The 13,705-nt window shown below is 44.6% G+C and overlaps 2 protein-coding genes across 2 annotated transcripts; both read right to left on the bottom strand.

Annotated features, from left to right (window-relative positions):
* Positions 1 to 476: 476 nt before the first annotated feature.
* LOC133921061 (26S proteasome regulatory subunit 7A) lies at positions 477 to 4,482 on the bottom strand. The gene is made up of 10 exons (XM_062365777.1): positions 4,282 to 4,482; positions 3,951 to 4,032; positions 3,246 to 3,337; positions 3,011 to 3,088; positions 2,846 to 2,907; positions 1,943 to 2,087; positions 1,627 to 1,845; positions 1,348 to 1,529; positions 933 to 1,108; positions 477 to 814 (listed from the first exon to the last, which is right to left on the bottom strand). Exons 1-10 carry the CDS (start codon positions 4,366 to 4,368, stop codon positions 657 to 659), a joined length of 1,281 nt encoding a protein of 426 aa, XP_062221761.1. The 5' UTR covers positions 4,369 to 4,482; the 3' UTR covers positions 477 to 656.
* Positions 4,483 to 7,029: 2,547 nt separating this feature from the next.
* LOC133920344 (beta-1,3-galactosyltransferase pvg3-like) lies at positions 7,030 to 8,070 on the bottom strand. The gene has a single exon (XM_062364958.1). The coding sequence runs from the start codon at positions 8,068 to 8,070 to the stop codon at positions 7,030 to 7,032; it is 1,041 nt and encodes a 346-aa protein (XP_062220942.1).
* Between the last annotated feature and the right edge of the window lie 5,635 nt (positions 8,071 to 13,705).

Raw genomic sequence — 13,705 nt, 5'->3', positions numbered from 1 at the left:
CTCCATACAGCTGAACCAAACACCAGCACATGTACCCCAGCCACATGGGCAGAGCAGCATCAAAGGCCAATGAGCCAGTCAGTCCATAAGAGAAAAGCCAAAAAAAAAATCAAAAATTCATATTTTATCAACATTTTATAACCGCCTCGAGCTGCCCATTGGCCGGCCTCCCGTGCGCGTCAGCCACGGCCTCGCCGTCTTCTGGTTGCGGATTACGTGGTGCGCCGACCAGACAAGCATACCATACATGCGCAAAGCAGTGTGCTTGCTGCTTTGATAGTGTCGGTCACGTCGTGGTTTGCCGGATCGGTCTGACAATCTGTACGATTATGATGCAAAAGTATGCACTCCGATGCTATCAGACAATCTGCGTCGGGGCCGGATCGCATCGTATCAATTCTCAACATTGAACTTCAGAGTCTCATTCAATCTTTCCACAAGTACATCACAGTGGTAAGACATGAACCATCAATCGCTGAGTGAGGAACCCTGGCTGTCTTAAAACTTAGGGTACAGGATCCTGTAGTCACCTCAAAGATCCAGATTTCTAAAAAAACAACATTCTTTGCGGAGAATCCCATGCTGATACAAGTATACAACCATTACAAAGATCCAGAATTCTAAACACAACAGATTTCATGAGCTATGACACACTATTAGTTATACACCATGTATTTTGGTGTAGCACTGAACTTTTGATAGCCCTTGATGACTTTATTAACGGCATCAAGGAAGTCCTTCTCGGTAACGGTCTTCCTGCGGGCACGAATTGCATACATGCCCGCCTCCGTGCAAACACTCCTGATATCAGCCCCTGGGATAACATGGATGTGAGAACAGATTGTCTAACAAAAAGAATTCCAGGTGATGCCTAAAAACAGTCGAATTAAGCAGAAGTCATTCAGAAAAAAACTTGCAAATCAAGCAATCACCAGTGGAGTTGGGGCAGAGGCGGGCCAGAAGTTCAAATCTGATATCCCGCTCACAATTCATAGTGCGTGTATGTATCTTGAAGATTTGTGTGCGACCCTCCAGGTCAGGTAAGCCAAATTCTACTTTCCTGTCCAGACGACCAGGACGCAGAAGTGCAGGATCTAAGGTATCAGGCCTGGGAAAAACAAAGAAAATGTGGTCAGCTTTTCAGACCAATTCATATGACAAGATGTGTTGGCCGTGTCAGTTCAAGACATTGAGTCTCTTAATAACATTTTTTATCAGATCTTTGCATTTTTTAAAATCCTATATTTCTTCAGATAAATCTTCAGAATACTGAATACAAGGTAAGCACCTAACAGAATGGATCTTGAATCACATGACAAAGTAGGAGAATGAAAAAAAATAACATACCTATTGGTGGCCATAAGAACTTTGATGTTCCCTCTCGCATCAAACCCATCAAGTTGGTTTACTATTTCCAACATTGTACGCTGCACCTCATTATCGCCACCAACCCCGTCATCAAAACGAGCACCACCAATAGCATCAACTTCGTCAAAGAAGACAATGCATGCTTTCTTTGAGCGGGCCATCTACAATAAAAGAAATCATTTCAGAAAGACATGATGAAACAGAACACTTGAGTGCAAGAAACTGGATGAATATCTGGATTTGCAACCCACAATATACCTGAAACAGTTCCCTAACCATCCGAGCACCTTCCCCAACATACTTTTGAACTAATTCACTTCCAATCACACGGATGAAACAAGCGTCTGTTCGATTTGCTACAGCTCTTGCAAGAAGCGTCTTACCAGTACCAGGTGGACCATAGCAAAGGACACCTTTTGGAGGGTCAATACCGAGCTTGACAAACTTTTCTGGGTGAAGCATAGGAAGTTCAACAACCTACAAAATGGTTCGGCAAAGAGCAAATAAAATAAGCAGAAAACTAACTGTGATGTAGTACGTGAGGCTAGCAACATAAGGAAAAAGATTCACATACTTCACGCATCTTTTCGATTTGCTCCTTGCATCCACCGACATCGTTGTATGTCACATCCGGTTTTTCCTCAACAGTCATCATGGTAACACTCGGGTCAATTTTCGGTGGCAAAGGAATTTGAATCTGGTACTTGTTACGATCAACACTGCAATAGGCATCAATTGTGAGATCACAAATTTCACTCAGTGGGTACAAAGGTTCAATTTATTAAAGAATGACAGCATACAAAGCACAGAGAAACAGACTAGATAGCCCAATGATGCTTTATCAAGAAAATAAATGCATAGGATCAGTTTAAATTTAATCAACTTTTGCCATCTCTAAACATTATGTAGGGCAGCAAGTTCTATAGTCTAGCATTCTACTAGCAAAGAAAAAACATGTACCTAAGCCAACCAGCTGACAAGATATTGTTCTCATATTCAAGATGTTTGTAACTAATTAGTATTTCCTATTCAATAGCGCTATTCAGAGAACACAAGGAAACAAAAAAATGATTGCACACATCTGCCAACTTTTATAGGAGTTACATGTACACTGGATTAAAGAAAGCAATGTTTTCCCATCTATGTCAAACATGTAAAGTTCATGATGTGTTTCCATGGACACGATAATCACCACAAGAATGGCCATTGCTTTTTTAAAGCCTTTACCAACTCATATCAACCACTGTCTTCGGGAGTATTTGTCAGTTTGCATGATGGCATATAACATTTCTTACACAATCACCACAAGAACGAATCAGTCTTATAGATTATTTTACGTTACACATAAATGCATCAGGTGAAAATAGTAGGCAAGAAATGCTTGAGTAGAACTGAACGAGTGGAGTATGATATACAGTAAGACCAAAAGGCATAATGATTTATAATACGATAAAGAGCAAAAGACAGGATAACATACCCAACCCTCATCCCTTCCTCAATATCAGTTGGAGAAACCTTATCCCCCAATCCGACCACAAACTACATGATCCAAAATAAAGCATAAGAAAGATGTGTGAAATTTATAAGCAAAAATGTGTATACAATTAAAATAAAATGGCATAAGCTGATAAGCATGGCATACCTTTGCAATTTGTTTTACATTGATCACATATTTGGCATCATCCGTGTTAGGGCTTATAATCTTTGTACACCTTGCTACCTGCAGAGGGAGAAAGATAACTTATTAGTACTAGTACACTGGCACGTGTAAAACTGAAACAGAAAAGGTTTAGCGCCTAACTATCGTGCATGCTAGTTTGCGCCCAAACCGCAAAAACTAGGAGCAAGTGACATAACAGTGGGTTCAGTTAATATACCTGTAATGGTTGTTCTTCTTGCATCATCTGTTTATCCGACACCAAATCCCACTGACTAGGTGGAGCCAGCCCTGTATCGGACTCCTTTATCCCTGGGATTTAGTAGAAGAGCACATGTCTCAGGTAAGCTAATTCAAAAGTGTTACCCTCCTAACATCCAAACAAGCTGATAAACTGCACAAGAATATGAAACATAATAGAAAACTCCAGACATGAGATGAGGTCGTAATAGCTTATTCATCTAAATATGCTATTAAGAAAAGGTCAAATTTCTACAACAGAAATAAAGTTGGGAGATACATTATGTATGCAATATATAGCAGCAGTTCTGTGCCACTGCCATCAAGGCATCAACTAAAGAAACAATTGCAAACAATCTTTTCCCTTTATTGAGAACAAACAATGACCTTAAATCTTTAAGTGTGTCATAAAGAAATAGTACATCACTACATCTTAACCATTAGTCAAATATGCAGTATCCTCAGTATGCTGTAAGTCAACTGCCAGCTGAAACAAGTGTTGCCAGGTTAATTAGATATGGTATCCTTGTACACCAATAGACTCTAGTTCTCGATTTAACAGCTGAATCTAAACTGGCAAATAAATAAAATGTCACCAACTGATCCCTAAGACCCCAACCTAGCAGCAAGTTGGGCTACATCTCTGGCGCTAAACCAAGAAATATATAATAAAATTTTCACTCACCACAAAGGTCATTGATCTTCTTGGCCATTTCCTTGATCTCCTTCTCGACCTTTTTAATGCTGGTCGAGTATGGCCCAAGCCCCTGCAACAACAGCCAGCCAACCAAAATTAGCAAAAAAAAAACAGTGGTTTCTCCGTGACCAGAGAGAGAGAGAGAATAAACAAAAGCTGATTAAAGTACGACGAGGAAATCAAAACCCTAAACCCATCTCAAGCCCAAATCCCACCCAATCCAGCTCTCAAGCCCAGGATCCGTGACCAAATCACTAAGATTAACCCTAGATCCAAGAGATCGGGGAGATGAGATCCAAACGGGGGTCGCGGTACGCACGTAGGTCTTGAGGAGCGCGATGTCGTCCTCGTCTAGCGGGCGCGGGTTCTTCTCGTTCATGATGTCGTCCTCCGGCTCCGGCGCCATGGCTGCCCCCGCGCGCGCTGCGTGTTCTACGGCGGCGAGGCGAGGCGGCGGCGGCTCAGGTCCGTGGGAGCGAACAATTTTTCTTGGGGATGCCTTCGGTCTGGCGTGCCTCGACTTTTGGTATTTTTCTTTCCTCCTTTGCAAGGGACGCTGCTGTGCCGTATGATGCTGATCGCGGAGGTAGGTATCGTATCGTACTTAGAAACTTTGAGCAGCCGAAGATTATGATAAGCAGTTTATAGAAACTGGATTGTAAAAAGTTGGATTATAAAAAAAAATAGATTGTAGATTTAAAAAAATTTAATGGACAGTTTAGAAAAATGGACTTTCATAATCTATCAAAAGCTGAGAAAAAATAGCTTCTCAGATTCTCACAATCTAACCAGCAGATTTTAAAAATCTATAACCAAAAGCTGTCTGTTTGTTTTAGCTTCGAATTGTAAAAACTGAAAGTCATAATCCGAAACTGAAACAAACATACCCTTAGAACTGACCATTAGATCACCCCAACTACACTCCCTTTATTTCATTTTGTTTCTGATAACTCTTCCGGTTCTTAGACTATCTCCAACGGTTTTTCTTCGGTGTCCAGAATCCCTTTACGACAGGATTTTCGTTCCCTTCAGCGTTCCAACAGTTTCTCTTTACGATTCCCTCCAGAACGGGATTCTCTTTTCTTTCCCTTCGCGGTTCCCCTCGAAGGGAAGCCGTTGGAGATGAAAAGAAATAAAGGGAATGAAATCGGGAAAGAGAATCAGGAATGAAACGAAATGAAGGGAATATGGTTGGAGATGGCCTTACAATACCTCTAGTTGCCTATACTATCTTCAATAATTTTATCCAAATCTTTGTCTAATAGTTTTCATTAACTCAAGCATAAGAAACAGAGATGTCAAATGGGCCACTTGGATTGATCCGGTACGAGTCCGACTCAGTACTACTCAGCTACTATAATGTACCGTATCGTGTCGGCCTGCATACCTTCCCTCTAGTCTACGACACGACCCATCGGCCACCATACTGTGTGGGGTCGGTCGGGCACGATTGTGGTTTGACGGCACGGCCGTCTCAATGGGCACGATAGCCATGGCGCTATGAGCGGCCTAATAAAATAAAAAATAGCTACAAAATTAAAATATATATATATATAAAATAGATAAAAGTAGCTACAAAATTAAATATATAGAAAATAGAAAATAGTCAGATCCATGTGTGCCGGCACGCCGTGCCGCGCGCTCGGCCTAAGCACGAGCCGTGACCTCGTGCCGTGCTGTGCTGATCTAATAGACACGACCCATTTAAATATTTTAATGTGAAGTATCATCTTGGAAACAGAGGCGGTAATTCTGAAGAAAAAAAAGCTTTGAAACTGCAACTACTCGAGTAATGTGTGTTGTTAGAGAAGCAAAGTGTTTTATCTTTCTGTAATTTCACTTGAGTCCAAAATAAAGTATTGCCCTGGGCCTATTACAGAGTTGCGCATAACCTTGCATATAAGGAGCAGCTTGAATGTGGGAGGTGCCATCTTTTGACAGATACGCCTAGAAGCTCTTTATTTTCTACCTCCTTTTCTTTTCTTTTCTTTTTTTCTTCTCCTCCTCTTCTTCATTTTTCATACCAAAAATTAAATGAGGCTTCCAAGTGCTCCTCTGGATAGGGGCTTGAACTCCCTTTTCCCCTGGCGGATTCGCCGTTGGGCCCCGTTTATATTGAGCCTTTGGTGGCCGGAGATCTCGCTACAGCTTTGGTATAATGGAATGAACAGTTCTAACTGAAGAAAAAAAGTCACTATTCTAGAGTATGCCCGGTTTGCGCTTTAATCCTCACCGATCAACCCGTTGTCCCAACACACAAGATGAGGGATATGTATCCCTCAACGTCAGCTTAGTTCAACATCCTCCTCCCATTCTTACATATACTCAATTCATCGGCACTAAATTTCTTACCCCAATTTACCACTCTACCTCTATGTTCATAAATGACGACTTTGCTCATCATCGAACTGAATTATTAAGGTAGGTGTTGCCTTGCTGCCGCACCGCACCACCACTACCGGAGACAGCTTCTCAGGCACTCGGCAAAGGACGATATACACTCGGCAAAGGCTTTGCCGAGTGCTACACTCGGCAAAGGACGCTCGGTAAACAGTTTGTCGGCAAAGACCTCTTTGCCGAGTGCACTTTATCGGGCACTCGGCAAAAGCTTTGCCGAGTGCACTTTATCCTGAGGCACTCGGCAAAGAAGCCGTCTCCGGTAGTGACCACCCCGGATCTGGTGAATCCCAACCCTAACAAGAACAATCACCGTCATCCTTTTTGGATAAGAGAGTCGCGACTCACACCACCAATTGGAAAATGATGAAAGCTCATGCATATCCACGGTACTGTCCCCCCCCCCCCCCTAACGTCCTAGTGTTATGTATGTAGCTCGATATGCAGTTCATCATGTACACGATCAATTTATCCACAATTACCGTTTGTCTGCTCAATTTAAGTACGTGTTGTACGTCAACTCTGTAAATTGGTTGTTCGGTACAAGATACAGGCAAAAACAAGAGAAGGAATTTTGCTCGAAATAACGAGAAGTACAAAAGGAACATCTTTTTTTATGTATAAAGCACCTCAAATTAACCGGCGGGCATGCAATTCATCCGATCCCGAGCTAGTCGATCTTGTAGAACTTGGACGGCTTGAGCCCGGCGGTGAAGTTGAAGTACTTGAGCGTCTCCGCCCACCGCGGGTTGCTCTTGAGCCGGTGCACGGCAATGGTGCTCGGCATGAACGCGTGCTCGCACTCGTCCACCGGCACGGGATTCAGGTAGTCGTGTATGGCCGGCTTGGCGTTGAACCGGTTCTTCCCCTTGCCCCCGATCCGCAGCCACTCCCCGGTGAGCATATCCTCGGTCCCGACGCTGTGGTTGCGCGCCACGTCGGAGGTCGCGATCCACTCGACGAGGTCCCACGACAGCACGTACCCCATGCCGGCCATGTACCCCCTGAACGGGTCCATGCTGTTGCACGGGATGGTGGCGCCGTAGTACATGTCCTCCCGCGGCATCGCGTCCAGCGACTCCACCAGCTGCGGCAGCCGGAAGAAGATGTCGTCGTCGGCCTTCATCACGTAGTCGTACGGCTCGTCGGCGTACAACTTCGCCACCGTGGAGAGGTAGGTGTAGGTCTTGCCGCCGTTGAGGTTCTCCTCGCAGCCGTCGAGGATGATCACGTCGTCGTGGACGAGGATCTCCAGCGGGACGAGCACGCGCTGGTCGTCCTTGTACAGCCGGCAGAAGACGTACCGGACGTCAATGTGCGCGGTGAGGTCGCCGGACGCGAGCTGGAGCCCGTACACCATGCGGAGCAGGTGCCGCCGCTCGTAGAGGTCGGCGCGGGTGAGCACGCCGATGAGCAGCCGGAAGTCGGGCTTCCGGGTCACAGCCGGCTCCGCGAGGCGCGCCGCCGTATACGTCCCCGGCTGAGGGGCGCACGCGCTCATCACCGCCTGCAGCTCGAACTCCTTGGGGTACACGAAGAAGAAGATGAACGCCAGGAGCAGGAGGGGCAGCAGGACCAGCGCCTTGCTGGAGGCCGACATATTGGGGAAAGAGCCGTGCCTCTTCATGGCGGCCTGAGGATTCAGCTGGTGGCCTCCAAGCTTACCGTTGCCTATGGACTTGAGCAGATTTCTCGCCGGCGGCGACGGCATCGCAATTCGCAAGGGAGAACACAGAGTCGTTGCAGAGCTGCTCCGGTGCAGCTAGCTCTTGCTTGACCACGATCTTTAATTCGGCAACTATTCGATCACAGGAGGTAGTGATCGAGTCCGTGTAGCCGGGGAATGCATGCAACTATGCAAGTGGCCGGTGGTGGTTGATATGATTCTACGGCACGGAGGCATGCCGACTCGTGAAGATTCCGGTCCGATCGATGCGGTGGGGAGCTTGGCAAGTAAAGGTTGGAGGGGGAGGCGCGACCTGCGAGGTCGGATCTTGGGGGACGTACGTACGTAACCCGTCCTGGTGGAGTCAACGTTTCTAGAGCATAGCACGGATGCATGCATGCAAATACGTGCACCATTATTAGAACTATATTTTCTTCATTTTATTATTTCCTTTTCTAATATTCTTTTTGTTCTCATTCTTTTTATTTTCTCATTTTTAACAGTTTTTCTTTAAAAAGATTCGTAAAGAGAATCCTAAAGTGAAGAGAATAAGAGAGAACGTTCGTAACGGTTACGAACCGTAAAGAGAAATTATCGAAATGCTAAAAGAAATGAGAATCCGTTCGTGAAGAAAACTGGACTCATGAGAGAATCTATTGAATATAATCTCACTAATCGCTAAGGACGGGTTTGGTGGAAAAGAATGGGTTTCTCGATAAGTATCCGCTGAATTTCTATCCCAAAGCTAACTGAAACTCTGTATTTTGATTAAAAGAAATACTATCCAATTTAATTATTATTAGATGGTCACAGACTCGGTACAGCAGTAGTCTCACTCATCGCAACTGTGTTATTTCACCATGTTGTATTTTTTTAGCCTCAATACTAGGATACAAATGCACATCAAATCTTATATTCATACTCCCACACACTTTAAAGTACATATCATGAAGCATCTGGCTCCATAAGCGACGAACACGACATGCTCCTATTATGATCCACAATGGCTCAAGACTATTAGAGAAAATCTATTTACAGAAACAATCCCCATGTGAGACTAAGAGTCAAACTTCCGATTGATCATTCGCCCAGTCAAAACGACCGACGCGCTCCTAGCGCGCTCGCATTCACCACGTTACCCGATCTGTCAACACTAGAACTGATAATGTCAACGAATGGATGGCACCTTGCGTGAGGAACAAACCAATGCGACGTACTTCCGGAGATTTCGAACTTCTCAAGCCATCGTTGCCACTAATAACAGCAACGCAATAGGATAATATTTGTGAGGTGTTCCTCGATCAGAACCATTGCATCTACACAACGTCAACAGCTGGGCTAGCAGCTAGCTGACTACTATATGTATGTATGCTGACTGAGCTCATCGACTGTTCAGAGTTAACGGTGCAAGCCATAGCATGCATTTCACGAGCTCGGAGATATATGGCCCAGAGACCACGCAGGTAAATTCAAGGCACTGGAGTGACGTTGCTGGAATATAGCTTTCCCAGGCAGTGCAAATAAAGCATTTCTTCTCCTGGCTAGGTGGACATCCTCTATAGAAGTATAAGTATGTGGCAGTGCCAAGCTCGATCGCGTTGTGGTATCTGGAATATCAGCTTGGAGGCCCCCGGGTGCGTGACATTATGGAAGAACTTGAGCGTGCGCGCCCACTCGAGGCGGTCCTTGAGCTTGTGCACGGCACCCGTGAGTCCGCCGCGAGCAGGTCACCCCCTCTCCTCGCATCCCCATGCCAGTAGCCATGCATCCGCGTTGCCGCGCCGTACTTCTCTTCCCATTATCCTCTACCGCTCAGGTCGTTCCGCGGCTCGTCTGTCGCAGTGAACCACGCCGCCACGTCCCACGGCACGACGTGCCCCATCCCGGACACCCGCTACATGTCGCGGCGCGCCTTGCCGCGGAGCGTGTCGTCGAGCGCGTCTGCAGGCGGTAGTACGTGCCGTCGTCGGTCTTGCCAAGGTTGCGCGCGCGCCGTAGGGCTCGTCGCCGAGCAGCCGAAGGATGGCCGAGATGTAGGTGCGCATCTTGCCGCTGTCCATGTTCTCCGTGCAGCTCTTCGATCGTCTGATCCAGGGTGTCGCGCAAACCTTGGACGTCGCTGCTCGTGCAGCAAAAACGTCGCACCCGGTGTGCAGGGATGTGTCGACCTCAGCACGGTTCGGCGAGGCTTCGTCGACCTTATGGCATGACGTGGGCCTAACGGCAGAAGCATGAAGTGAAAGCACTGCGCCGGTACGCGGGGAGGTGTTTAACCTCCGCACGGCCTTGTAAAGGTCATTGTTGGTCTCATGTCAGCAAAATCAGGGAGCAGTCGGGTGAGGTTCCTTATGGCCTCTAGATCGTCAGTGGTCTTTTGGAGTAAAGATTATCAACTGATGCTCGTGGGTTAGCGGATTGAGTCATCTTACTATATATCGAGGCTCGCACTTCATGTCCATGGGAGTCGGGGTCACCATTCGTGGGTGATGGCTGACTCTGTGGACGAGTATCATATGTGGTTGTGGTTGGCACGAATGTTGTGCTAGTCTCATCAAACGGTCGCTTGTCTCTGTTCTGTGGTGGCAATTGGTAGGGTGCGGTTATGCGAATGGATTATGAGCTTATTTGTGACAACGGGTATTTTGGCTATGGATGCTTGTGAGCAGCTTTAGTTGCCTATTTTCTTCGCTTCCTATTAGCGAGCAGACATTAAATCCTATGGTGTCTTCAACATCCTCTTGATCCGTGGTGGTAGAGCGCTTAGCAAGCATTTCATTGTCTTAAAGTGCAGGGTAATTTTGAGGTGATGGTCTTGTTTGGTGATTCAATTTTTTTTCGCGTCTTGAGTTGGGGTCTGTTTGTTTGGGTTTTATTCGACTTCTGCTCTTAGAAGCCCAAATAAACAGTCTATTTTTGCTGATTTCTAACTGTGATTTCTGAGAAGATAAAATAATCTTTACTACTACAAAAGCGACAAAAGTGAGAAACAGTTTTTTGTTAGCTTCTATCAGCAGCAGGCTTCTGAAAAAGCAATAATTTGTAGAAGCATAAATAAACATACCCTTAATCTTTTATTCTTCACTTTTTTTAACAGGAGAAACAAGCTCTGCTTCTATGAAAACCAAATTATTAGTTATATACACTAGGGTACCAAGAGTCTTACAAACGAAAAGGAAATAAGTCATGATATAAATACAAACGACATGGTAGCTAAGATAACACGTCAGGAAAGACTACAGCTCCAAGATATCAGATATGGAGGTAGAGCTTGGCTGGAAGTTGTAGCATCACCCCTCGAGCTGTTGTAGAGCTGGATCAATTTTCTCCCTGTCGCCCTCCTTGAGCAAGATTTTTCAAGTCTACAAGTAAGAGAGACTTTTGAGAAGAGAAGCAATTGGCTTGTTGGGTATGTCTTTTCAATCGTCATCTTGTTATGGACACACCAAGTAGCCCAGCTAAGTCTTACAAAAAAGAAGAGACATAATTTTGCGGGAAGATTTAGAATCTGAAGCAACCGGCCAGGAGCAAAGTCATTAAGGGTCCTGAGTTGCTCAGACCAACCAAAGCATTATCTAGCTACACTCCATGTGAAGTTAGCAAAAATACATTAAAAAAAGATGTGGTCTATATTTTCTTCTTTTTTCCCACAGAGGCAGCAGGACTCCGTGCCCTTCCAACCTCTCTTCTTTAAAGTGGATGCAGTTTAGAGTCTATCATTAAACACCTACCAAAGGAAAATCTTTATATTCTACGTGACTTTGCATTTCTAAATTTCCCCACTGGTCTTATTTCTAATCCCACCATCGAGTATAATGCGGTGAAGAGATTTAGTGGTGAAGTTCCTAGACTTCTCCACTCCAGAGCTCGGTGGACTTCATTGTCCTGATTACCCAAGATAATGGGGTTTAACAGAGTCTTAAACTCCTCATATCTCACTGATTCATAGGGGTCAAAGCTCTTATGAAACTGATGCTAAAAGTGCCATCCTCAAAACAATTAGCCACCTTGACCGTTGTATCTAAGGATATTTTGTAAAGATCATGGAACTGGATCTTTATGGGGGTATCAAGTAACCAGGTGTCTGTCTAAAATCTAGTCCTTTTCCCATTATGCACCATGTATACAGCTCCCCACTGGAATAAGTGTTTAACTTTGTGTAGCTCTTGTCAAAGTCCACATCTCTCATGTATTTTGCTCTTAGAACCAAAGAAATCCACATCTCTCATGTATTTTGCTTTTAGCAGCCTGCACCAAAGCGAATCCCCATCTCTTAGGATTTTCCATATCCATTTACCATCAGGCATTGGTTCATGATTTGTTTATTGATGATACCCATACATTCTTGGTCTTTTGGTCTGCAGGCCGCTTCCCACCTAACCATATGATACCTGAATTTATCCTGAACCCCTCTCCAGAAAATTTTGGAGCATGTCGTGTCCATCCTACCATGGGTTCCAGCATGCAGGAGGTAAAAGCCCATAGTGTACACGGGGAGACTACTCAAGCAAGTGTTGGTCAATATAAGCCTTCCCCCCTGAGAACATATTTTTCTCTTTCCAAGGTTCTAGTCTCTTCTATAGTTTTTACACCAAAGGATCAAAAGCGTCTAGCCCAACATACTAATCATCAATTGGGATTCCCAGATACTTGATAGGCAGGACCCCTAACTTGCAATTGAGCATGTTGGCACATTTATCTTTAGTAGCTTGGTTTATCCTAAAAATAAAAGTCTCGCTTTTGTGAAAATTGATTTTGAGACTTGACAGCCAATCGAAGCAGTATAAGATGATCTTCAAGTTCAAAATGGTAGCCTCTGAACAATCCATCATAATCATTGCATCATCAGCATACTGCACATGAGTAATCCCCCTAGGATAACATGCCCCATCAATCCTGAAAAAAGGCTTATGTCCCTAGCCTTATTCATCATAGACCCTAAAACATCTGTCACAATATTGAATAAGATTGGAGAGAGGGGGTCTCCTTGTCTTAGGCCATGGAAAATTCTGAAGTATGGGCCCCTTTGACCATTTACATTAACGCAAACCTGTCCACCTTGAATAGTCTGCATAACCCAATTTGTCCATCTCTGAAGGAAACCATTTGCAATCATGGCTTCCCTAAGAAAATCCCATCTCACCTTGTTGTAGACCTTTTAAAAGAATATCTTGAGAAGGAGTCCCTACTTTTTAGAGTGCCTAAACTTGTTTAGGGTTTCATGTACAATGATCACTCATTCTAAAATATTTCTCCCTTTGATAAAGGTCGATTGACACTCATCAATCACCCTGCCCACGACCGGGCTCAATCTATCTGTCTTCATCTTGATGAAGGCTTTGTAGTCTACATTTAGAAGGCATATAGGTCTATATTGCTTAATATTGTCGGCCTCCTTTATTTTTCGAATCAGAGTTATAACCCCATAGTTAAGTCTCTTAATATCCAAATTACCATCATTGAAGTCCTTCGGCATGACATTCATCTCACCCTTGATAGCGTGCCAAAATTTCTGAAAAATATGACACTAAACCTATTAGGGCCAGTGCTAAATTAACCTCCATGGATTGGATTGCCTTATCCAAATCCTCTCTCTCAAAAGGGTGTTCCAAAGACTCCTTGTCTATAAGGGAAATCTATTCATTCAGACACTACAAGTTGTGTTTTAAGTGGATTCTGCTAT

This window comes from Phragmites australis, chromosome 6 (assembly GCF_958298935.1).
Source record: "Phragmites australis chromosome 6, lpPhrAust1.1, whole genome shotgun sequence".
NCBI classification, from domain to species: domain Eukaryota; kingdom Viridiplantae; phylum Streptophyta; class Magnoliopsida; order Poales; family Poaceae; genus Phragmites; species Phragmites australis.
Note: the sequence above shows the minus strand (reverse complement) of the source record. Positions and strands in the feature narration are given on the sequence as shown.

Excerpts from the sequence above, each read along its gene's own strand:
- LOC133921061 (XM_062365777.1), bottom strand. The coding sequence starts at position 4,368 with ATGGCGCCGGAGCCGGAGGACGACATCATGAACGAGAAGAACCCGCGC. Across the intron at positions 2,088-2,845 it reads GAGGAAGGGATGAGGGTTGG|TGTTGATCGTAACAAGTACC; the intron begins GTATGTTATCCT and ends TGCCTATTGCAG. Across the intron at positions 1,109-1,347 it reads GTTCTTATGGCCACCAATAG|GCCTGATACCTTAGATCCTG; the intron begins GTATGTTATTTT and ends TGTTTTTCCCAG.
- LOC133920344 (XM_062364958.1), bottom strand. The coding sequence starts at position 8,070 with ATGCCGTCGCCGCCGGCGAGAAATCTGCTCAAGTCCATAGGCAACGGT.